The sequence below is a fragment of the Mustela erminea genome, chromosome 16 (genome assembly GCF_009829155.1).
Source record: "Mustela erminea isolate mMusErm1 chromosome 16, mMusErm1.Pri, whole genome shotgun sequence".
Taxonomy (NCBI): Eukaryota; Metazoa; Chordata; class Mammalia; order Carnivora; family Mustelidae; genus Mustela; species Mustela erminea.
This window is the reverse complement of record NC_045629.1, coordinates 41,478,851-41,505,597: the sequence shown is the minus strand read 5'-3', so window position 1 is coordinate 41,505,597 and position 26,747 is coordinate 41,478,851. Positions and strand designations below refer to the sequence as shown.

The 26,747-nt window shown below is 40.2% G+C and overlaps 1 protein-coding gene across 1 annotated transcript in view; it reads left to right on the top strand.

Moving 5' to 3' along the window:
• RUNX1T1 (RUNX1 partner transcriptional co-repressor 1) overlaps positions 1-26,747 on the top strand; it is a 130,709-nt gene that overhangs the window by 86,452 nt on the left and 17,510 nt on the right. The window contains 5 exon segments of the mRNA XM_032316914.1: positions 7-188; positions 10,972-11,222; positions 16,021-16,106; positions 16,659-16,860; positions 26,452-26,520. Coding sequence (XP_032172805.1) covers positions 7-188; positions 10,972-11,222; positions 16,021-16,106; positions 16,659-16,860; positions 26,452-26,520 — 790 coding nt within the window.

The window sequence follows — 26,747 nt, the reverse complement described above, 5'->3', positions numbered from 1 at the left end:
CCACAGGCCAACTTGCCCCTGCTGCAGCGCGAGCTCCTCCACTGCGCAAGGCTGGCCAAACAGAACCCTGCCCAGTACCTCGCCCAGCATGAACAGCTGCTTCTGGACGCCAGCACCACCTCACCTGTTGACTCCTCAGAGCTGCTTCTCGATGTGAACGAAAACGGGAAGAGGCGAACTCCAGACAGGTGAGAGGGAGGAGGGCCCTGGACCCACCGTGGCCTTTTCCTCCCATCTGTGCTTTGAAGGCCTGTTGCTTTTGAAGTGCTGAGCGAGCTGCCCCAGAGGCCGTCGGGTCGCTCACGCTGGCCTGGGAGGTCACCGAGACCGTGTCAGTCAGGCTGTTGTGCAGGTTCATCTTGGCCGTCTTATTAGTAAAGGAAAAGGGGTGAATAATAACATCCGGGTGGGCTCAGTGCCACCCATGGTTGTTAGAAACACAGTCAAGATGAAAATTCTCACTTATTACAGAATTCAACCCAACCAGGTATTTTGCCCTTCCCGTGTGAGGAAGTTCACCCTTCCAAGATTCCTCAGAACAGGACGGTTTGGAAAGCTGGCCTTTGTGGGTTGCTCAGTGAATGCAATGCAGTAGCTATTGAATTGGGGTTTAGAGGAGTTGAGAGAAAACTTCTGGGAAGCTAGACGAGCTGAGTGAAGATTAGCATTAAGGCAGAGAACTAGTAGATGGCACCTTTGTTGAACAATTTATCAGGCAGTATTCATTCCAGCAGGCACGCTGCTCTCAGAACTGAGAATTCCGAGAACTGTAAAGGAAAGCCCCTTCTCCATTCAGCCCTACAAAGTAGCTGGTGAATAAGGTGTATGCCGTGAAATTTCCCATGTACCTATTAAAATAATTTTTTTGCGTGCCTCATCCTCATTTGCAAATATTTTCTAATATAGGAATATAAAGTCTCATGAGCAGCATCTTGCATCATATTTGTAAAAATATGGAACTGTATTGAAATGAAACCGTGTTCAGAAACGTGTTTGCCCTATGCTTTGTTTCCTTTCTCTACTTATCCACCCTGTGTCTGCATTTCATCAGGCATGAGTGAAACAGCCTTTGAGAGGTTAACATTCTGGCACAATCACATTCCAGATTCATGGGAGCTTATGATCCTTGGAGCTACTCAGAGACATCTATCTGTGACCGACTTAGCTACCCTTAAATGTATTAGCTGCTTTGCAAATCAGAATGTTATTAAAAGCCAGCCAGTTTACATACAGTTATTACATAATCCTCTGTTAAGCAGTTTTTATGCTACAGTCTCTGCATTTTTTTCCCTTTCAACATAGGACTTTTTGATAGTTTAAAATCCAAAAGCAAAAGGTTAAACATTAGTTTACTTCTGACATGCTCTAGACCTGCCTCCAAACACGACCTGCCAACAGGGCTGCTTTCTCCTTTTTGCAAACCATTTTTCCTTCGTCATATTTAAGCATTTAGTGCTTTAGCTTTGAAAAGCAACTGCTTAATCCAGGTGTCCAAGTGGCATGTCCACGTGATACTGAAAACCAAGAAGCGGCCCTAGGATAGATGATTCACACGTGCCTTCCTGTCTGCTGCTAACCCCCGTACCCTGCAGGAACTCCTGTACTGTGTGCACATATGGAGGTGTTGCAGCTCCGTTTTTCAAGGATAAGGTAAAAGAATTAGAGACTAGATGGACGACAGTTGGGAAGAAAACATTTATTTGGGCGGAGGATGGGGTACCAGGAAAAGCTCTGGATAGCTGTGATAAATGTGAAGATAATCCTACAGGCAAAATTGGAAGTGTTCTAGAAACCCCAACTGCTCAGTAGCAGACCCAACAGTTTCATTCCCTTCTCTGTAGCCCAGGCACTTCCCCACTGATCTCCTTTCCCAGTGTTTTGTATTTGAAGGTGTTGTGCCTGCAGGCTTTGCTTGGACGATGCTGTGGCGAGCCCTGAGCAGCGTACTAAGGCTGAATATGGAAACTTCGTGTAGATTCCACGGATAATCAGCATTTTTGTTCTAGGGATCTGTAGCTGCGTGTGCATGCACATTTGCGTTTGATCAGGTGGAACTTTCTTTAAAAAGCCCTTCAGTTATTCAGAGGCAGTTAGTTGCTGGAGGCCAGAATTCACACGGTTGCTCTTTGACTGGAACATTCTTTTTTCAAGTGGAACCCTGAAGTGTGTGTTTTAATGGAAGGATGGCAAATGGATTTCCTTAGAGTTAGGAGGACGGGTAATGAGAATATGTTGTGTAAATACATTGGTATCTTGTGGGAATATGATCAGAGCCAAGAAAATATGGGTCTCTACAGTACTTTTTTGCATATATTTTCTGCATCTTGTTTGCATATGCATTTTCCTCTCCTCTGGTTATTTATCTGTATATCCAGATCTACTATATGAAATTTTATAGAGTATGGAGCTGTCTGACAGCAGAGCTTTTTTTGTTTTACTGAATGTTTTGTTGGTACATATGGTCTGACATGGATGAGCAGCCACGGTGAGATTTTGGAGTCTATTAAACTGGCTCATTAAAAAGATCAATCTGTTTCTGTAATAACACTGGGAACCATCAGTCACTAAAAGAGGGAAAAACTGACACCTGAGGAGAAAACACATTTTGGTAATTTGTTCATGACATGTCATGAACAAAAGAGCGCTCTATATTTTGTTTACAACTTTAGGGGCTTAAATTCTGTGACGATTGCATATCTACCCTACGAAACAGTCATCATACGTTTCTGGGAGGGGTTGTGGCAAGTTTAACTTCCTTCTCATCCTTAAATATGATTGCCACTGCTTCCGTTCCTTCTTTTTTTAAACATTATTGTTATTTACAGAGAAATGAAGACTCTGAGGGAAATCTATGGAATCTTTTTTTTTTCCCCCTGTAAGAAAGAGTAAAATTTATTCCACTTTCTTTTTAAAATATCTCCAGGGTGAGTTTCTGAAGAACTATGCCAAATTTGTAGGTCTGTGGTAGAATACTATAGAACTCAATTTAGAAAAAGATAATTTTGATTTTAAAATCACATTATTTTTTCCTAAGATACTAAGGAAAGTAAATAGAAAATTCCAATTTCTACTCTTTGCTCATATTTAAGAGTTGATTGGTTATAGTAGACCTTGATTTTGTCATTCTGTGTTGGGAGAAGGTGACAAAGGGGATAGGAACCTTCCTGGTGCTGATTAAATGAAGTGACCGCTTTCAAAGATAAGACTAGAAGCTAAGAGCACTCTTTAAAACTTTTTGCCATGACAGTCGTGAAGACACTCACACTTTGACATGGGGTGAGGAGGGAAGGAGCAATTAGAGAAGGCTGCATTCTTCAGAGACTACAAAATGCATAGGAATTATGAAGGTGAAAACACTCGTGTTAATCATCATTGCTGTCTGTCTTTTCTCACAGCTTTGATCCTGCAGCTTTTTGTTATAATTCATCTTTAATATTATGTTTGCATCTGTTAATGCTGCTTTTCTGACTTAGAGAATCTTCCTTGTTTAAGAAATCAAACTGAATGATCTTTGGGTTTGTATGGGTAACACTGTTTCTACCTCTACCCCTTACTGTTTCAAATGATCGATGTGAAATATTAATCCTCTTCTCATTTATCATCATTTTAAGAGAACTATGCTCTAAATCGCTCTCAGCTTAACACATCTAAACTTTATTAGGTAGGCCACACAGTTGCATTAATATGTATTTCCTCCTCCCTCGAGAATTAAATACTATTTTCTGAAAAGACTTGTTTGACCTTTAGAATTCTGAAGCTCGTCAGCTGGGAGGGATCTTATGGATCGACCAGGCCAGTGCTTGAAGAAATTATGGCCCAACAATCTTGCTTAAAGTCACGAAGCTTCTTAGGGGTAAAACCAGCATGTTTACAGACCTGAAATCTTGCAGTTGCACAAAATATGTTTTGATGTGCAGTTTAAATAAGGAAAGCTCAACTAGAAACTGGAGGGGTTTTTTCCCCCTTACTTTCCCTCATTTATTTCTGCTGCATAATTGCTCAAGTGGGTAAATGCAATAGTATAATATTCTGGGGGCTTATAGATCTTTTTAATGATGGAGGATCCACAGTCAGCCAGGTTTCCTGGTTTAGTAAGTTAAAAAACATTGAAGGTTAGAGGGTCAGAAGGCAGTCGTTTTGAAACTGTGTGGTTGAATATATAAGATTGGTCGTCATAGCACACAGCTGCTGAAACTGCTAGGCCCATTTTTCCATTTCTGTAACATAAATAAGGTTTCAGTATTTTCGTCTTTCTAAAAAGAAAAAGTAGATACACTTTACAACAAATTATTGTATTAATTGACTATGCCAATCAGAATTAGATTTGTATTGTCTACTGCACTCAGTTTTCTGTGACAAAATGTAGGGAATTTATGTTATACTCTTGTTTCGTTTTGCATCTTTTACGCAGTTTTTGGTTGCACAAAGTGAGTAATCATTCCTGTAGAAATGACTTTTTTATATAGTCAGATCAATCATGAAGTATTCTAGTGAAATAGCATTCAGTTGCATTTACATGATCAGACTTGCCTGGTTGTAGAGGACATTTTGGCCTCTCCACACCAACTTCCATGTGAACTTGGCTAGTCTTATTTCTTGCTGCTCCCCTAGGGTCTGGCCTCCTGCTGAATACTCTTCATGCTTTCATTTGTTTTCTAACTGATGGTTTCTGCTCAGTGCCTTGGTTCTTGTATGTCGTCATTCTACTCATACTCTACAGGCTAACTCAGGTAGTATCTGCTATTTGAATGAAATCTTCCCAATCATAAATATTTAAAATAGTTACTATTTTACTGAGCACTTAAGATGTGCCAAGCCTCATGCTAAGTAACTGACATAATATATAGTAATTCCTCCCCCCTATCTGTGGGGCATACATTGGTTCCAAGACCCCCAGTGGGTGCCTTAAAACCACGAATAGTACCAAACCTTATATATACTGTGTTTCCTCCTATATATACATACCTGTAATAAAGTTTAATTTATAAATGAGGCATCATGTTCTTAACAACAAAAATAAAATAGAGCAGTTATAACAATGTTCTGTAAAATAAGTTAGGTCTCTCTCAAAGTACCTTCTTGTACTGCACTCACTTTTCTTGTGATGATGTGGGATGAAAAATGCCTGTGTGATGAGATGAAGTGACGTGAATGATGTTGGTGGTGTGATGTCACGTTAGGCTGCTTGCTGCTGGCCTGCAGACTCTATGTGAGGAAGAGGGTCATCTGCTCCTGGACTGAGGTTGCCTAGGGAAGTGGAGCTGGGAACAGTGAAACCACAGATAAGGGGAGCCTGCTGTATACCTAGCGCTTTATTTTCTACCAGGCCTATTGTATAGAGGCAGGCTGGAGAATGTGTCTGAGGTCACGTGGCTTCTAAGAGGCACACGGGTGGGATTCTGACCCCTCATTCTCTGACTCGAGTGTCCGTGATCTTATAATAATGACTCTTAGACCACCAGCCGCTGAATGCCCCACCTTGAAAACAAACTGATTTGATTATGTTGTCAAATGCCAAATACAGGCTAGGCTCTTCATGTGGGTTTTTTCAGATGGTCCTTAGTAGCTCTGAGACAGTCATCGTCCTTTGTGGATGAAAACACTGAGGCGCATAGCAGTTAAACTGTCTTAAGTTCATACGGCCAGCAATTAGCAGTGCCCAAACTTGAAGCCAGCTCCACAGCCCTGCTCCCTTGAGCGCCCATTGTGGAGTGATCTTTACTCCTTCTAGTGTCCCGATACACTTTTGTACTGTTTTTATGCAATGTGCCAAATTCTGGTCCTTCATGAATGTATAGAAACCTTACATCTCTAATTAAATTGTGTTTATAGTGAAGATTTCTTGCCAGCACTCTTCCAAAAAGAATTTAAGTCTAGTACTAAATGATTATCTTACGGAGAGGGTTTTGGGGCATCGTGGATTGTATCTTGGGCATCCTTTATTCCCAGGAAAGTTTAGGGCAATGTATTACACATACTGGGTGTCTGAACCAAAACAAAGCAAAACACCCCCCCCCACACACACACCCCCACACAACACACACAGCAATGCCAACAATCCTACTTGAACAAATAAAGTTAAGCATTTAATGCAGTCATTTTCAGTAGTATACCAAATGGTCTCTCTCTCAAGAGTCTTGCTTGTTTGCTTTCTTGATGACTATCTTGCTTTCTATTGTTTTAAAAGATGTATCTCTGAAATACCCACAACAATGAAATTAGCCATGCGTGGCTCAGGAACAGAATGCCATGATTGGCTCACTGACCAGAAAAAACTGGAGGGTTCCAGTTGGAATTTATAGATAACAGGTTAGAAAGGGAAAGCACAGTTGTAGGTAGCAGGAGCAGGAGAATTGAGAACCTTGCAGTGGCCAGAAATCAGAAAATGCGTGGGGACAGCCAGTAGCAAGTTGAGCAGGTGGCAAGCTTTGGGAGGGAAGACTCAGATGGCTCTCTGAACCTGCCTGTTGTAATTCTTGAAGGCCCAGGTGTTGTGGCTGTGTGTGTGGAGTGGCAAACACCGCCTGCATCTTACTCGCACCTGAAGGGATTATTAGCATGTGCTGCGTCAGCCATGGAGGGATTGAAGGCATTTCTTTCCATATGGCCCAGCGATGATGGTCCTGTGTCATTCAGCTCTCTGTACTTCCCTGTCTACATATCCCACTTCCTCCAGGGAGAGAGCAAAAAGTGTGAAACCCCTCTGGGGTGTCATGACGAATTAGGTTTGAATTTCATTTGAAGGAGGCGGGGTAATTTGTAATACATTTAATTTCAGATGCCTTACTCAACATCAATGGAAAGGTGGCATGTTAAATTTTTATCTAAACTTCCCTGGTTCCTAATGATTCCTGAAGAGACCTTTTGCTGACAAAAGAATGTCAAGAATGATTTTAGCCCCCCTTTTGATTCAGTGTCCCATTAATCTGTGGAAACCTCAACAAATCACATGTGTTAGAAAAGGGAAGGAAGGTGCGCTTACTATCAAATCATTAATGTCTTTGGGCTTTTTAAACATCAAGCTACTACATTAAAATGAGATTTAAATCTAGACTTCTAAAGTACAAGAATAAATATATGTGTCTTTTTATTGTGAGAGTCTGCTGGCAAGTTAGCCCTGGCTTTGGCTGAGACTCTGGTCAAGAGGACAGGGGCGTGAACAGGCCAAGATGGGCAAAGGGCACTGTGCTACAGATGCTTAAGGGACCCTTGGCAGGACTTGATTCGGAAAAGAAAGTTGTAGCCTAGCCTCCATTATTGAGGAGCGGGGGGTGCGGGGAAACAGCCTGAGGTGGGATAAAATGTAACTTAGGTTGTCTCTAAAGTTTTGTTGTGTTTGTTTTAACATTTATTATTTCCCATTCATCCCATTTTACTGGGCAGGAAACTGAAGCCAGAGGTTAACCTTCCCGAGGTCACACAGCTGAGTCCTGAGTGGCCCTTTATTATTAAAGGCCTTCAGATTCCTGAGAAGTGATTGGGATCTAAATGTTGATGTGGTTGGGTTATGTTCAGAAAATTTCTCTTGGTAGGGAGAGAGAATATTCTCAGGCTGATTTAAAAAACAAACAAAATGCCTTTCAGAAATCTCTGAGACATGACGGACTTCCCACTAGAATTTGAGTTATTTCAAGAGTATGCTGGTACGGGACAATGAAAAGTGATGGGACAATTTGTTCGTTCAGCCGGATACGCTTTGGAAGGGCAACATTAAAAGAGCTAATTTAGAATTTGTTCAAGTAAATGAGGTGTAAATAGTTGTTGGTATTTTTTAAGAAGAAGACAGACAAATAGCAATTAAGATGTTTTAGTTACCTTTCTGGACATAACTCCTTTGAATAGGGTTGGCCCTATAACCAGACATGGGTGATTTGTGGAAGCACCAAGGAGACCTTTCATAGCTTTGTTTCTATGAGCCATGAATGTTTTAATGCTTTGCTGTTAAAATATAACTACCTTTGTGAGGTGTTGAGCTTTGTTGTTTCCATAGCTAGCAGAGTGATAGAACAGCAGGGTCCTGATAGAAATGACAGGACCCACTCGGGACCTCGCCCTGCTTGGGGATATTACTGTCCTTGTTTTAGGGGGAAAAAAGCCTCTTATTTCATAATAATGGGTCACTGAAGTAATAACACTGATCAGACAGCTGATATGAGGGTGAAGGTAAATAACATATATCCAGCCACTTTGAAAATTACAAGAATTCTTCCAATGTTGTATGTTGCTGTTATTGAACAAAGAGAGGCAAAACCAGTAAATCAAGGTGGTCTGACAGCTGGGTCAGAGATGTTTGCATATTTAGAAATGCAACAGGGGCTGCTATAAGATATTTAGAGGATATTTTCTATTTCTGCATGTGCGCGCACACACACACACACACGCTACAAATAATTGTTAAAAGCAAAGAACAGAGACGTTCTCTGTTGGCTAAAGTGGTTGACTTTGACAGAATTTGGCCAGCGAAGCATTCAGCCTGTGTGTTTCGATTATAACCATGATGTCCTAACTAGGCCATTTGGATGTAAATACAGAATAATTCAATCGCAGAGTTTTCAAACTAGGAGGGACCTCAGCAATCATCTAGTCCAGTGGTTTTCAAACTTGGTTTTAGCAACAGATCTGGTCCTTTAAAGTGAAACCTTAGGTTGAACCCCAACTTGCAAAACAGAAAATTCAGTGGGTTCCTGTTGTCCTTCAAGTCTTTGATGTTTGGGGGAAAAAAATTCTTCATTGCCTGCAGAATCCTGTAAAAGCACTTCAGGTGGCACAGTTTGAAAACCACTGATCTAGTCCAACCCTTTCATTTTACAGATGAGCACACTGAGGTCCAGAGAGGTTAAGTGGCTTGCCCAAGGTCACACAGCTAGTCGTGGAAGAGCCAGGACTAGATCTCAGGTCTCTTGATTCCCAGTCCAGTGCTCTTTCCACTACACCACCCTGCCGGTAAGGTAGGTGCTGTGTCAGCATTATGTTCATAGCTACTAATAGTCTTCAGTATTTATCAACTGATTTATGCTGGTGATGTGCATTGAATGTTGAGATGTTTTATTCAGAAATATACAGGATATAAAAATAAAGATTAGAATGTCAAATTTACTCTTAGAAGATAAATTGGTGGCTAGATTGTTCCCTTTCACTTTTAAAAATTATTTTCAACAGTGTATTCAGGTAGTGTCTGAGGTACACTGGGCATTTAGTCTGATATCAGTGATCAAGATGTATGGAGCCCGTATGTATCAGACACCTACTTGGATGGAAGCAGCATTGACTTCGGGCTGCTAGTCTCGCGGGGACCATGCCCTGCTGCCATTTCCAGCGTTGGCTCAGTTCCTGTCGCTAGAACTGTGCCTCTCTCTTCAGCAGGTAGTGGCCGTATATTATTTCACATTCAACTCTGCAGAGCTTCTCTTAGTTCTTTGTGTGCTTGGGCCTTCTGTGTCTGCGTCCTCTATCCTTCTCCATCTGGTGTGTATACATTGTCACTGGGGCTCTACCCTAAAGGGATGTACGGGGTGGTTCATGGCAGAGTCTTAATGCTCTCATCTCCATATCTCTGTTGAGTTCGTTTCCATGCAGATGCCTCTGGTGTTGATCAGAGAGCATATCCTAGACTCTACCTAAGAAACTAGGAAAAGTGTCTTAAAAGGCCTCTATGCTATTGTTACCAACTTAAAATAAAAAAAGGCATGTGGAAGTCTGCAGCAACTGTGACTTGGTAGAGTTTCTCATGGAGACGTTTCCTGGGAAAGTAGATACTATCACTGGTCTAAGGTTAGAGTGCTAGTCTTGTGAGGAGAGCCAAATACAAAGGAAATAGTTAGTGTAGGAGCTGTGATTTCGGTCAAAGTTGGGATGTGATTGGTTCCTATTTTCCTGAATGTATTGAGTTAGTTTCTAAGAATATATTGAGTAAGTTTCTATCCAGCCCCCAAATACTTCTTTAGCCCCATTTCTGTGTAAGAATGTAGGAGCAGTGATTAGTTATCAGGGCCTCATTCATATACCATATTCCTTCTGAAAGGCAAGTTTAAAGCTCTGTGTATCCCATCATGAAATGCAGTCAGGGTGTGCCCATCCTGCCCAGACACCTGAGGAAGGTCACAGAGGCTCCCTGGGCAAGCCTTCTCCACTTTAAGGGGGCTGACTTCCAGGTAGCTCTTAATGATTGCTGGGGAAGGCAGTGTCCGGGTCCCAGATGTTGCGTTGCTTCCTTGTGTTAGCTCAGCATGATCAGCCCTTTCCATAGAATTTTCTGTGATGATGGAAATGCACCGTAAAGGTGCAGTCCAATGCCATAGCCACAGGTTGTGATGGTGAGTACCTGAGATGTGGCTACTGCCCATGAAGAACTGGGTTTAAACTGAATTTACATTAGCTTCCATTTAAATTTAAATGGCCGCATGTAGCTATTGTATGGGACCACACAGCTAGCTCTTAGATGTTCTCCAACATGAAAATCAGATGCCGGGTTGGATAAATGGAATAGGAATTCCTTCAGCATTCATCAAGAGAGGGATGCCATACCAACCACTTTGATGAATCTTCACCAAACACCATTCAGTTTTAGGATAATTTGTTTGAAATCAAGTACTTTTTTTTTTTTATTGTTTGTTTTGTTTTGTTTTTTAATAAATATGCTAGCTAGGGAGGGAGATTAAGTAAGATTACTCTTACTTAAGTAATAAAGTATGAGTACTCTTAGTTGTGACCTCACCACACATGCGAGCTACAACCAGAAAGATATCTGCCAGCTTGGTGAGGCGTGAACCCATTTTCTCATGTGTGCGGTCTTGCGATGACTTAGGCCTCAGCACGGGTTCCAGTGAATTCCCACAGGTCTTCTGGGAAGCCAAGTTTAGGAAGTTTCTGGCCAATAAATAAATACTCTGTTTATATTGTAAGTTCAAATGTGAGTGTCTGAACTATGCTGGCTTCTGAATAACATGATGAAACTTTTTCTTCCCCCTTTAGAACCAAAGAAAATGGCTTTGACAGAGAGCCTTTGCACTCAGAACATCCAAGCAAGCGACCATGCACTATTAGCCCAGGCCAGCGGTACAGTCCAAATAACGGCTTATCCTACCAGCCCAATGGCCTGCCTCACCCCACCCCACCTCCACCTCAGCATTACCGTTTGGATGATATGGCCATTGCCCACCACTACAGGGACTCCTATCGACACCCCAGCCACAGGGACCTCAGGGACAGAAACAGACCTATGGGTAAGCTTGAAGAATCGGTTCACTTCTTATGGCATTGGATGCTTGAAGACTCCCGTCATTACTTCTCAACTGAACTTGAGGCTTGAAATCTGTGTGATAGGGGTAAAAATTCTCTTCTCTCTCTCTATGTCGTCTCCTTTATGAGAACAGTGGGTTAGTATGAGTATGTTTTTTAACAGCTGTGCTTTCTCTCTCTTAATTACTTACGGTCTTTAGGACAGCAGCCTATTTTTTTTTTTTTTTTTTTTTTTGGAAAGGGGCACCTAAATTAATATAAAGTCCTCAACAAATGCAAAGTGAATTTTTAGGTTTTTTGTTTTTTGTTTTTTTAAACATTAGAGATTTCATACGCAGCCTGTCTGCCACAAACATTTTTAAAAATGTTAAGATGTTCCTTTTCTTTCATCGTACTTTTATTTCAGACAGTCTTAGGGTTCAGTTTGGTTTTTCCAGTCTTCGCGGTACTCTGTATTTGAAAAATATGAGAGGCACGATGTCTCGGGCTTAAAGCAACAGATGTTCTTTGAGGAATGGTTTGGTACTTTCTTCACCTGCAAGTGACAGTGATTAAATTTAATATTGACAGTTTTGTGTCATAGATCAAAGTGCCAAAGAAAGAATGAGTTTAGGGAAACATGTGATCCATTTGCCTGTGTTCATTCGTTCTTTACATAAAACTGTTGAAGAGGGAAGCATTTAGGAGACATGGCCTTATAAATGCAAATATTTGCCATGCAAATATTTGCCATGCAAAATAAGAGGGAAAGTGAATAAGGTAAGATTGGATACCCTGAGATCAGGGGTCAGGGGAGAGCATCAGAGCACTGTTCCAGGCTCTTGTAATTCTTGATTTTAGCAACTGGAGCTATTCATAAACTGAGAGCAACCGTCAATCCTTTCTTCTTTCTCCATCTCCTGTGTCCACTCCACTTACCAGCAGGACTTCATTAGTCAGCTAATTGCTGCTGAACTTGCCTGGCTGGTAGAGTTGGTGGGCAGGGTGGTGGAAAGAGCAGGGAAGAAAGCCTAAGTGGAAAACGAGAACACGGGGCTGGGGATGCAGAACTCCGGGAACAGCCACAGTGCTCGGGTAGCAGGCACAGTGTTTTTAGCCAGAGACAGAGGTAGTGTGATGAGTAGAAGTTTACGTAAGCTTTCACTATAGTTGCTAGCAAACAGGGCTGCTGTATTTGGATCTTTTTGCCTTTTTTCCATGTAATCCCCCAAATATTCAGAAAGTCGGAAAGGAGGCTCAGGGTGAGGGGAGGGGCCATGATTGAGGCCCTGGTTGTGAGACAGTCAAAAAGTAGTTCTGCTCCCCACAACGGCCTTTGCTACCTTTCTATATTGTGCTGGACAAATGACTAAGCATATAATTTGTGCTTTCTTAATAACCAGTCTGTCTAATGTTCTCCCAGGTACGATTTCTGAAGAGCTCTAAAAAGTGGTTATGTCATTTCTCAGCCTGGATCAATATTTTGACGCCCCCACCCCCCAACCAAATGTGGTAACAACCTCATTCTACGTCAAGTCAAGGGCTTGCCATTTTTTTATGATGTTAGGCCCCCAATGAGCATGATTGCTCATTTTCCAAGTAGAAGTGGACTCACCAGGTTATTGTAAGATGAATTCAAGATATCCTGCTCTTGTAGGTGCTGGGAAATGGCCTCTTTGTTAGGCAGCAAATGCTATTTTATAAAATATTAGTTCCAGTGCACTATAAAGTAATCAGCAAAGAAGTAATTAGGCTTCTGTGCAATGATTATGTTTTCATCTGGTAATGTAAAATATCCCTTTATGAATTATATCTGTACCCACTGGTTTTATATGATTTTTCTTCAGACCACGTTCTTACCTTTTAATTATATTAGCTTATAAAACTAATAGTGCTAATCTCTATAAATATGTGCAACTACTTAACCATCCCTAAAGTCTGGCCCAGTTTAGTGTGTGTTAGTGTAAAATAAAATCTTGATGTATGAGTAACAAATGGTGGTATTACATTAGGCTGCCATTTTGAGAATATAAAAATTGTCATAAATGTATACTTAGTCTAGTATGACTTATAAATGCCTATTATGTAGAGACATACACTCACTAGAGTCCTTTAATAAAATACCTTTACAAACAGCATTAGTTTATAAATAAACTTCAGAGTTTTAGTCTAGTTAGCTAAAATCTTCTAAACTGTAAGAACCAGTTAGGATTCAACATTATTGTCAAATTGCCCACAAATGGAAATGTGCTCTTTAATGATCATGAGTTACTTTCCCCTAGTATATCCCTTTGGTATTATGAATATAAATGAAAATTGTGTGGTGATGAATATTGAAGTATCTGAAATAGAAATTAATAAATGTAAGATTTTGAGTTGATTTAGTTTTTCCTTTTTAGAGATTTGATTCTTTCTAACAGATGACTTTCAGAGTTCAGAAGCAGCAAATTATATATTTTCTTACCAAGTACTTGGGCTCAAACATGTTTCTAATGTACCTTTTTTTTTTTTTTTTTTAACGAGTTGAAACTTAGCAGTATTCCACAAATGTTGGAATCCCATTATCCACAGGCATCCTATGGTTCATTAATATTCCTCCTGGCGTTAGAGCTTATATCATTGTTGACTTAGATCTGCCGAATTTTTGAAACTTTTTAAAAAAAATATTTATTTAGAGAGAGCATGTGAGTGGGGGTTGGGAGCAGACGGAGAGATACAATCCCAAATAAACTCCACACTGAGCATGAAGCTTGATGCAGGGCTCAATCACATGACCCTTAGATCATGACCTGAGCTGAAATCGAGAGTCAGATGCTCAACTGACTTAGCCACCCAGGTGCGCCTGAAACTTTCGAAACCTCTAAAGTTCTTGGTCCTCAAAACCAAATAGTAAGATGCCTCCATTGTGAAAGTCAATGCCATATTTATATCTTCATCACTCTCTGGTTGTTTTCTGTGATGACTCATTTCAGTGGTAGTGTTTTTATTTCCTAAAACATAAGCAACAAATAAGTCAACAAAAATTACATATTTGCAAACATTTCAACTTGAAATAGTCACAACAGACAGAGTAATAACTAAATATTCTTTTCCCCCAATGTCTTTTCTATTATGCAAATTATTAACACATATTTGCAATTTTACTTTTTTACCAATAGGTGGCATTGACCATTTTAACTTTAAAAATGTATCTCTGAACATGTTCTAATTAGACAAGAATGATGTGAAGTGATTTATATTTAGCTTTTTATTTAATCTAAGAAAACACTGTGTGTGTGTGTGTGTGTGTGTGTCTCCAACGGCTATAAATTAAATTGCATTTCATGGTTGGTTAAAAAGAGTCATGTGACTCATCATCTTTATTTCTCTGTATCAGGTAAAAGAGGGACTTCTAACCACTCTGCTTCCACAGAAAGTGCAATTCAGTATCTCAGAAGTCTCATTGTCCTCTAACTCCCACATGATGCCCTCTTGAGAAGGAGCCTACCTAGGTGCCTAGAAGCCCACACCATGTCAGACTTAATTTGCTATTCAGAGTAACGGTTAGTAACCCGTAACTAAAAAGGGGTTTTAATCATTTAAAGTAGAAAATATTGCCATAGTTCAATGCCTTCTTTTGTAGTGGAAACTAAGAATTTGTAAGAGGAGCACTACAATCTGGGTGTCTCTGCTCATAGCCTCCCACCCTGTCCTCTCAGGGAGACACGTTTGTTTTCTATCTTGATGAGCATCCTACCTCACTGCCCACGGTCATGGCTGTTGTTGCTCGTCATGGCTGTTGTTGCTCGGTTGGTAAGCACTTCCACATTACCTTTTTGTGTTGTACCTTAATTGTGATGCTGAAGAGCATTAATACTTAACTCTATAGATTACAAATTGGGGTTTTGGTTTCTTGGATTGGATTTAAGATTATCTGTCCAAAGCTAAGCGCAGGGGTGGCTCAGACAGTTAAGCAGCCAACTCTTGATTTTGGCTTAGGTCATGAACTTATGGTTGTGAGATCCAGCCTGGGGTCAGGTTCTGTGCTCAGCAGGGAGTCTGCTTGGTATTCTCTCCCTCCCTCTCCCTTTGCCCCTCCCCGCATTTGCACACATGCGATCTCTCCCTCTCTCTCTCAATAAATAAAATCTTAAAAAAAAAAAAGATTTTTGTCCAAAATTACATCTGGTATGTTGCATTTTCTCCTAAGTGATGTCCAGTTTATTTCTTTAAAATTTTTTTTTTTTTTAGTAAACCAAATGAGTATACATTGCTTTCATATTTTGCAAGCCCTCTCTTCATGGCCTAGTTTCATCATGGAGGTATACACAGTAGAGTTGTGTTCATTTGCCTGTGCTGAAATGGGGAAAAATTTTAACCATGCTCATTTTAGAAAAGCATATACCTACCATGTAAAGTGATTTATGCTGTCTTTATTTTTAATGCTAGAAAGCTGCACTTTGAAACCACTTAATGTCTCGTTGTGGTTTCTCATATTTATTAAGAGTTAGTATATATTTATATTTTCAATTTGGGAACATGATATGGATAACTGACTCAGTGCTTGGTGTCACTTTACTCCCTGTTCTTCCTACATAAAGGGTTCCGACCATATGACCTGCAACGTTCTTCCTAGTTTTAACATTTTATCATTCTTTGAAGAGCCCATTAGGTAATTGCGAATGTGAGTATGACTTACGTCTCCATTAAAAAATCAAATACATTTTCACATCATTTAGTTTAGTCTTTGCTAAGTGCCTGTGTGCGTATGGATTATGTCCCGAACACTGTAGGGTGATTCAGCCTTCTTCTCTACGTTCGTAGGGTTGCATGGCACACGTCAAGAAGAAATGATTGATCACAGACTAACAGACAGAGAATGGGCAGAGGAATGGAAACATCTTGACCATGTAAGATATCGGTAATCATTTAGGTTAAAATATGTTTCCAAAACAACTGGAGTGGGCTTCTATGATAAAAGAGAAATGGGTGGGGATGCTTTGAGGGTGCTATCCTTGAAGAAAGTAATGAGTGGGAATATTTGCAATACATGCAGGATTTGATTTTACATTAATATCAAAGGCACTGACGTAAGAGAAGTGTGAGGTCGTGGAAAGGAGTCCTCCAAGCCAGATCCGTGGGTTGCTGTTTTATTGCAAACGGGTCATTTGGTTTATACACTAATGGGATTAGTATCGGGAACTTGGCTGTGTGCCTTCAGCCGAAATCTCTGTCGTGAGTCATGTTCACGCCTCCCACGTTTTACTCTCATTCCCACTGAGTTTACTCCTCAGTCGGCCCTCAATGTCAGGTCTGACCTTTGAAAACACTTAGATGGAAGGAAGCCTTGGGGACAGCCATGGCGTCCCTCCTGGTCCTGCGGTGGTCTGTCTTGCTGCCGGCCCGAGCCATTCGGTGGTGGTGACGGCTGTGTTCTTCCCCCGCGCCCGCCCCTTCCACAGCTGTTGAACTGCATCATGGACATGGTGGAGAAGACACGGCGGTCCCTCACCGTGCTGCGGCGGTGTCAGGAGGCCGACCGCGAGGAGCTGAATTACTGGATCCGGCGCTACAGCGACGCTGAGGACTTGAAGAAAGGCGGCGGCGGCGGTGGCGGCCACTCCCGGCAGCAGAGCCCCGTCAACCCGGACCCGGTGGCGCTAGGTACTTTTCCCTTGGGTGGACACGCTGGACGGAGAGTGCTCACGCTCTTCATGCCCATTTCACGTTCGGGGGGTCTTGGCAAAAATAAAGGGTGTGCAGGGCCTTCTAGAGCCATAAACACTGGACATCCCCCGTAGTTCTTGTGTCTCCGTGCGGAAGCCCGCCGACTGGCCAATGCAGAGGCGGTCGCCACACATTGGCGCCTCTTTGCAGGTAATGCTGGGCTCAGGGCAGAGCTTCGAGGCCAGGCCAGGGTTTCACCTGTGTCGCGGAGACCTGTGCCCCTGCACAGCATGCCTCGCTGCACCCTGCCCCCAGCGTGCCAGAACAGAATCTCCGGGCGCGGCCAGCTTCTGTGGTGGCAGCAACTCTCCAGGGAGTTCTGCTGCCAAACGGTGTTGGATGTGTTGTCTGAGTTTTAATTGATGACACAGACTCTAAGACGGCCTTGTTTTCCAGCTGTATCTTTTATTTTCATAAAACACTTACCCAGGAAGAGAGACCTAATGGTTCTATAGTCTGCTAGCTGGCACTTGCAAATGAGCAATGAAGGGAACACTGTCTTCTGGTGACCTGACCTTAACCTAGATTGCGTAAGGCCTTCATTTTTAAATTTTTTTTTCAAATTTTTATTTAAAATCTACTTGGTTAACATATAATGTAATATTGGCTTTAGGACCCTGTAAAGCTTTTATTAGTTCTAATGCGACTGCTAATATAGTCGAGCTTTAGAAATGGAATGCTTAATATGTAAGCATATCTAATATTGATATATAGAGAATGTTGAGCTTATAAATAGAATATAGTCACAGATACATGGAAAGAAATCCTGAACCTAGGAGAATTTTTGAGTAGCCTGTGAACTTTCGCCTCAATTAATCACAAGGTATCACCATTTACACTGCTGGCTACTACACGTGGGTGCCATCTGAGTAAACTTAGTGGAGATGGATTTGTGTCTGTCTGTGTTCTCTCATCTCGTTTTCTTATTTGTTTAGCCACACACCTGTCAACTCACTCAGGGCGCAGTCTGCACTGCAAACAAAACTAATTACACATGTGCTCATGACTTTGGCCTCATTATCACCACTGGCTGATTATCAAAAATTAAAAACTTGTTGGGACGCCTGGGTGGCTCAGTTGGTTAAGCAGCTGCCTTCGGCTCAGGTCATGATCCCAGCGTCCTGGGATCGAGTCCCACATCGGGCTCCTTGCTCCGCAGGGAGCCTGCTTCTCCCTCTGACTCTGCCTTCCACTCTGTCTGCCTGTGCTCGCTCCCGCTCGCTCTCTCTCTCTCTGACAAATAAATAAATAAAATCTTTAAAAAAAAAAAAAAAAAAAAATTAAAAACTTGTCTATTACTTGGCTATTGATCATATTATATTTTTTATTAAAATTATTCCTAAGCAATAAAGTTCCCTTTGTGCTTTAGGTTTGTGGATTCCGGCTCATTCCTGAATACTGAATGCTTATTATTGTAATAAGTGTTATACAAAGATTCCAAGTCACTTACTTCACCCACTAGGTATTATTCTAAAGCTTGTTTTTAAAGATGAATGTGCATTTGTAAGGATACATTAAGGCAAGCAATGAAAATAGGTTTAATTTGAATCAACACCAGTCCATGTAAAACTAGAGCAGAGTTGAGTAAGTATCCTGTTTTTTCATTTCCTTATTGTGAACAAAAATTGATTAATCACGATAGATCTGTTCAGGACAAATGAAGCTGGTATCTGTAACCACCCAGGGTCAGCAAAAATCGAAAGTCTTAAACTAAATAAAATTTTAGGAGTCCAAGAGTTTGGTTTAACCTTCTTTATTGAACTGATTTGTTGAGTCAGTACTTATTTATTTAACGTTTACTATGGGCCAGGCATTGTGTTAGGCAACATAATAAAGGAATAAAATCCTTCCTCCCTTCCCTCGAGGAGCTTCTGATCTATTGGAGAAGAGAGGCAGGGGCCCCAGCTAGTGCCCTGGCACAAGACGGCCCCTTAACTGACAGGATTAGGATTATCTACTGTCTACTACTGTCAAAGAAAAAATTCAGCCACTAATGGGACTTCATGCCTAAGTGAGTTATTTGCAGCACCCAGAATATAAGACATGTCATATCATCACCACTGTTGCATATACATTCTGGTGATGCGAATGTATATTGTTCTCAAGGACAATGGGTTTAGTTTCCCTGTTAACTAAAAGAATAAAGTTGGTTTTAAAAAACTTCTTAGGAGTACCCAAATTACATTATTTCTGATGATGCTTTATGAATTCCTAGTTTTGGTCATACGAGGTTGCTTTGGCTTTACGTTTTTGGAGATTGTAATATTCAAAGACTACAAGCATTTCCTTTCTCTGTTTGGATTCTGACTTTTTTCTTTTAATAAACAGTCTTGTTCATTGTGGCCACAGAACCACAGGCTACCTTTTAAAAAACCATCCCAACTTGAGAGGTAGCTTGTCAAGAATCACACAGTGTGCAAGTTTAAGCAACCGGCGTGGCCTTTCATTGTGTGCCTCCTCCTAGCCTTGAAGCCTGTGAGTTTTGTTTTTGTGGGGGCTGCGCTGTGACTCTGAGACAGCTGGTGGTTTATAATCATGGACCACACTGATTTCACATGAAGTGTTTTTGAAGGTTCTCTCCTAGGTTTTGGAGTTGAATACGTTGATGTGTAAAGAAAAGACCAGAGATTACTGGCTGATGAGTCTCATTTCTGCCTCCGGAGAGTGTGTCGTCGAGTATGTCAAGTGTGTGTATAGATAAGAACTAGGGCTATGTCTGTATCTTTATGTACATGTAGATCTCTGTATCCTGCAGTTACATTACCCATGTCTCTTTTAGCTCAATTCTCTTAATTCCCTGCAGCTGCTACAGAGGTCAAATGAGACCTGCAGAACTTCAGAATAATATTATAGGAGATATCTTTAGTTCAAAATATTTCCTTGGTTACCTCCCTAGCTTGGAAACACTGGCAGTGTTTAGTCACACACAAATACACACACATACATCCACATTCTCTGACAATTTTTTTTTTAATTTTTATTTATTTATTTGACAGACAGAAATCACAAGTAGGCGGAGAGGCAGGCAGAGAGAGAGAGGAGGAAGCAGGCTCCCCGCTGAGCAAAGAGCCCGATGCGGGGCTGGATTCCAGGACCCTGGGATCATGACCTGAGCCGAAGGCAGAAGCTTTAACCCACTGAGCCGCCCAGGCACCCCTTCTCTGAGAATTTTTAAATTGCATTTGGGGACTGGACAGAGGAGAACATAACCTCCATGACCACTCTGTTGTACTTGTTAAACTTTACTCCCCCTCTCACTTTTGAAATCTATCTGTAGTGTTAAGTCAGTGTGAGGGATTAGTAAGAGAACATAACTAAACTATTACTAATTGAGTTTTGGAGAGTTTTCCCTAGATATTAAATGAAGGCTATTTTGAACAGCCTCTTGAGCAATTTTTAAAATGGAATACACACTAAGCCCATAATGTTGTTTCAACTCAAAAACAGGTTGGTATCGTGAAGGACTCTTCAAAATATTAGATTTTTTTTCCTTGAGCTCATAGATTTTTATTTTTATTGTTATTACTCACTTTCCAGGAAAAAGTCCAGATCTTTTAGTACTAAGTTAGAAAGTTAATTTTTAAAACAATTGTCTCTACTTTCAAAATAGGACTTGTTCTTTGTACATTTGAGTTTTGTTACATTGTAAATTTCACCCAAGAGAGGCTCATGCCATCAGAATCGATACATAGTGTCACTGAAGTAGAATTGCTTTTGTACATATAGGTGGGGAGCTGCTGGTTAGCGTTTCATGGGCCTGAGCATTGGCTTGGGCCTCTGTGCCGCTGCCTTTCTCCTCCTTTGTCTCCATTCCCCTTTTCTCTCAGTATGCTGTTCATATCACTCTCTCTTGGCTCCTGACATTTTATTTCCTTTAGATTACTTTCTTTTTACTGGCTGTGTACTATTCTAGAATCTTCCTGTAGTTTATCTTGTATTTGTGTGCTTTCCTTCTGTATTTCTCAAGAAATTCTTTATACTGTTAGAATTAAAAGAAGTATCCAGTGATGGACTAATGTCAGAGACTGGGCATAACTCTTTGAAATAGGAATGCACCCCCCACACACACATCTTTTTTGAATGTTTGGATATTGTGATGAGAATGTATGAAATTTTGAAAATACTTTCATGATGTTTTTGGTAAGAGTTTCAGAAAGAGGCTTTTTGTTTGTTTTAAATGGAATGAGAAGTCGAGTTGACCATTCATAAAGGAGCTCAGGACTTCTGAGTTTGGCAAATTAATACCACCCCTGCTTCAGGTAGATTGCTGGGGAAATTGGTATTTTAAAATTCCACTGGCCAGCAAGCTTTATGATTGTCATATAATTGAATTATAGAATTTCTCATTACTGTCTAAAACCTCAGGAAATCCAGCGTGAAGGTTAAAAGCACAGATCGTCTGGGTTTGAACCCCTCATTTCTCTTCTCCCTAGTTTTGTCACCTTTGGCAAGTAATTCTCTGTGCCTCCGTTTCCTCATCTATAAAATGGGAATGGTGATAATACATACTTTATAGATGTTTCTGTGTTAAATGAGTTAATTGGTATAAATCATATGGGACAGTGCCTGATCCATAGTAGATGTGATAAAAGTAATAGCTGTTATTATTACTTCTAATAGGTAATCTGAAAAAGAACTTAAAAGGACTGATATATGAAGCCAGCTTCTTTGTATCCAAGATTATAAAATTAGAGTAAATTCTTAAGTACTTTTTTCATTCTGAAAATTCTTCAAAACAGTAATTTTTGGGTGGCTACTTTAACAGGCAGAAAAACTAGGAAAGGGGAATTCTGTCTTAAACACAGTAAATTTGCTGTACCTTTAGGACCCTACTTCATAATACAAGGCTATGGAAAAATGGTTTGCTCCCAGCCAAAGAAATATATCCTGTCATACTATCAGATTATAAAATCCACAAACATATTATTCAGAGTATATCTGCATGTAAAAGTTTAGAGTTTTATATACTTGTATCGATTCCTTTAAATCACATCATGAAACTCATTTCAAGAGCATTCAGCTGAGTTTCTAAGTGCCCACCGTATTTAAGTATATTGGGTTTAAAAAGAAGGGAGTAATAGTTAAATATAGCCATCTTTTAAAACCAAGAAGAGCTGATTGCCTCCTAGAGCACTAGGTACTTTTATTTTTTATTTTTTTAAAGATTTTATTTATTTATTTGACAGATAAATCACAAGTAGGCAGAGAGGTAGGCAGAGAGAGGAAGGGAAGCAGGCTCCTGCCGAGCAAAGAGCCGGATGCGGGGCTCGATCCCAGGACCCCGGGATCATGACCTGAGCCAAAGGCAGAGGCATTAACCCACTGAGCCACCCAGGTGCCCCAGTACTTTTATTGTTAAAAAATCCTACAGCAGTTCTGGCTTCTAGGTTTGGTTTGGGCCTCTGAAACAAAATATTGAAGTTTCTGAATTCATTTTATCTTTAAAAATAATAACTAACATTTATAAAGATGAACCCGCTCAACCTGTCCTTTCTTTTGGTGGTTTTGTGATAGTATCATGATCTCAGCTTCATTCTGTCCACTACAGGATAAAGGCCTAAATACTTAGGTGCTGCTAAGCTTTCAGCCTTGCTGTTCTGGGTCAGATGAGGTCCCACTGGTTCTCCACAGGCTATCAGCTCATCCCTTCATACTGATGGCGGCCCTTTGCTGTTTCTAGTGGCCAATGGTCTCCATTCTGTCGTAAGTGTAGTGTTATCTTCCATCTCCTACATCATAGATTGCTTTTTCCGTTTTTCTCCATTTCTTAGAACTACTCCTACACCTTGACGCAGTCCCTCTCTTCATAGATGTGTTCTCTTCTGGAGGGTCCTCCTCTTCTCTTCCCGCCCCCAAACAATTTGTGTCCCAAAGAAAGCCAGAACTCAATTTAGAACTTTTCTATAATTTTGCAGTCTTTCAGTAGTTATGTATGTATATGTTTCACATTTTAAACCATCTCCTATAGGCTCTTTGGTCTTTGTTTCTGTGACTGCATTTTAATACAGCTATCCATTTTATAGCAACTGATGTTTTATAGGTGGTCAAGATTTAATGGTGAATAAAAAATTGCTTCTTTAAAATCTGGGCCTTACAAACATAAGGTGTTTTACATAGGTTTGTCTAGAGCAGTCAATATTCTTTTTTTTTTTTTTTTTTTTTTTAGAAGAGTTTAGGGGCGCCTGGGTGGTTCAGTGGGTTAAAACCTCTGCTTTTGGCTCAGGTCACGATGCCAGGGTCCTGGGATCGATCCCCTCATCAGGCTCTCTGCTCAGCAGGGAGCCTGCTTCCCCACCCCTCACCCCCCTGCCTGCCTCTCTGACTACTTTTGAACTCTGTCAAATAAATAAACTCTTTAATAAAAAAAAAGTTTATTTATTTATTTGACAGAGAGAGAGATTACAAGTAGGCAGAGAGGCAGGCAGAGAGAGGGAGAAGCAGTCTCCCTGATGGCACAGAAAACCCGATGTGGGCCTCCCTGGATCCCAGGACCCTGAGATCATGACCTGAGCTGAAAGCAGAGGCTTAACCCACTGAGCCACCCAGGTGCCCTAGAGCAGTCAATATTCTAAATTAAGGAGGTCCCAAGAGGGAAGTTGTCTCGTAGTATAGAGCAACTTAAGGACTTTTTTTTTTGTTTTTTAAACTCAGCATTGCCTATAAAGACATTGTTATTGCTACTACTTCAACAGAAGAGAAGATAGCATATTTATTAGGCATTTGGTTTCTGTAGCGATTTTATTCATCAGTGTATCCAAAGTAGATGCTGAGGAGTACATCTGATTTCTCCCTTCTTATACATTTACATATATATGTGAATCTGTTTATTTTATAAAAATTTCTTGCCTTTGGATTCCTCTCTTATTTCAAAAAGAAATTCTTTCAGAAGGTAGTCTGGGATGAAGAAAAGTTTTACTGGATTATTGGCTTTGGTGTTTCTGTTGGTTTCAAGGTCAGGTGCAGTTTGAGTCTACATGTCACTGAGAATTTTAGGGATATATAGCCAACTCGAAATATTGCGTAACTGTCCACTGTGGTATATGGACCCTCACAATCTCTACTGTACAATGCCTGGGAAGGTGGGTGCCTGATTAAGGCTTAAACATCATGTTTGATTAATTTTGGAGACTATAAACAGTTATGAGTTTTAAATAAAATTTATACAAGTAACATGTAAGAAATTTGAGGACTTCCCAGTAAGGACTAAGACAGAATTACTAACTATGGAAATAACTTCTATCCCCAAGTGACCTATACTCAGGGAATAAAAAATTACTGTTGAATATTGCTTAATCCAAATCTCTTGAGAGGTTTTTTGGGTTTGTTTTTCTTTTTTCCTTTCGTTTCTTTTTAAGTTTTGTGCTATGTGAATTTAAATGCTAGGAGAAGAAACTTTAAGGTGCTTTTTTCCACCTTAATTATTCATGAGGAAGTAAGTATCCATTCTTACTGGACAGCTTACTAAGTCATAATGGTGTTAACAGTAACGAGGGTAATAGCATCTAATGTCTAATGAGAGTTTGGGGCGTGCCATGCTGAGCATGTAATAGGAAGTACCTCTTTCAGTCTCCACAGCAGTGCACTCGAATGTTGTACTGGTGTCCCACTTTACAGATGTGGAGACGGAGACATGGAAAAACTAACCTGAGCAATGTCACCTGACTAGTAGGTGGCAAAGCTAAGATTCAACTTCACTGGGCTGAATGAAGTCTCTTCTGCCTAAGCTCTCCAGGGCGGTAATTAATTTCTTTCATGCTTAGCCTTTGGATAACTTAACATTACTCTTCCCATTGCCTGTAATAATGATTGGCCATTATAAATAATTTTTACTAAGCTGTTGATCTTTTCTTAATCCAATAAATGGAAAAAACTTTTTTTCTTTTGCTACTTTGGAGAAGATGTGATTTTTCTTTATATATCAATTCTTAAACTTTAAGCCAAAATCTGTTCATAAAAAACTGTCTTTAAAAGCTGCCATAGGTTTCTCTCTGTTTCATTGTGTCTTATGGAATGTGAACTTGATTATACTTTCTTTATTTCTTCTGGAAATAGTGGTGTGGAAGGTAATCCTGATGAATCTAATTAGCCATATCACATTTTCTTGAAGTTGTGTGTGCTCCAAACAGTTTTATCTAGCTGTTTTATGAATGAAAATTACTTAAATAAAAATATTTTGGTTTTCATCATTTTCCTTATAGAATTCAATGTGTGCATGAGAATAGCCATGAGAATGGATATTTCAAGTGCATCTGATTATCACGTAATCATGAAATTATAAAGTTTTAAGAATTTGTATATTTGGAATAATTACAGATTTAAAAAACATTGCAAAGATAATACAGAGTTTCCAGATGCCCTTCATTAAGCTATAATAAGCTTTTGCTAATTCAGAATAGTTGGGGAAATCTTCAGCTTGAGCCACTGGTAATCAATGTACCCTACAAGAAATCAAAACATTCAAACCTATTTAAGGCATTCAAATGTAAAATGATGTCTACTTAGCTAAATTGAGTGTGCTTTTCTCTGTTTTCCATACTCTGTATTCTGGTTCTTGACATTTCGTAAAATGTTGGGAAAATCTTAATTACTTGAAACTTATCAGATGTTGAATGATTGTTGTCTTTATAAAAATTAAATTTTTTTTTCTTGCCCCCAAACCTCTAAATATATAGGCTTTCATTGAAAATTCAATATGGAAGATGCGTAGTACATATTTTAACTATGGAAGACATTTTCAGTTTATTTTCTGTGATACCTAGAAAAATGCAAAAGGTATCCTGTCATTTTTACAATCATGTTAGCATTCCTACATCAGCTTATTATGATCTGTTTTCTCAAACTTTTAAAATTTGACAAGAATAAGCCCAGCGTTTCATTTAAAGTGAAACGTCATTTTGTTTTAGAAAGCATATACTAATCCTGTTTTGTTACCTGAATATCTCTGAATCCATTCTGAGTCTGTCTTCCTTCCGCCCATGTCAAATCCATATGATCCAATTCGTGTGAAAATGTTTAGTGCTCGGCGAGATTTTTAAGAGGTCATTGTGCGAACTGGTTGGCTATGGAGTAAGGCTCACTATTTCTTGAAAGGTGCTCAATCAGAGCTATGTGAAAATTATATTAGCCTAAGATTTGATTTTTTAACTACCAATCTGACTCTTGAAAAGAAAACTACCAAATATAATTCATTTTCCCTAACAAAATAAAGCATGCCTATAGAAATACCCAGAGTGAGAGGGTTCTGGGACCCTTGCTCCCAGACATCATATTGTATAATGTAATCATTGAAGTTGTTTAATTTTGAGCATACAAGGCATTTAGACCAATGACCTTCTGTTTTCCTTGAGCTCTGATGACGGGCCTTGCTATTTGTGTTTATTTTCTAGAAGTGAAACGCTCCGCCTTTCAAAATTATGATTTGTAGAGCAGCCAAGAGAACGGGCATGGCTTGCTTCTATTCCGTGTAGTGACATAACGTGCTTATGGTGCTTTCTTCCTTTCCCCACCCGCTTTGCATCCCTTTCCTAGATGCGCATCGGGAATTCCTTCACAGGCCTGCTTCTGGATACGTGCCAGAGGAGATCTGGAAGAAAGCTGGTAAGAACTGTTGAAAAACACGAGTCTAGTGTTCTGGCAGCTGTGCACAGTTGTTCCTGCAGTGATGTGAGGAACGACAAGGAGGGCCTTTCCTGCGAACAACAACAAAAACAAAACAGCCCCCCCCCAACCAAAAATTTTAAGTCCTAATTAATATTCTTTCACCAGGCTTGATTAGAACATGAAATAGTTTTCATTTTAGGAGCATCTGCTAGTGCCACATAATT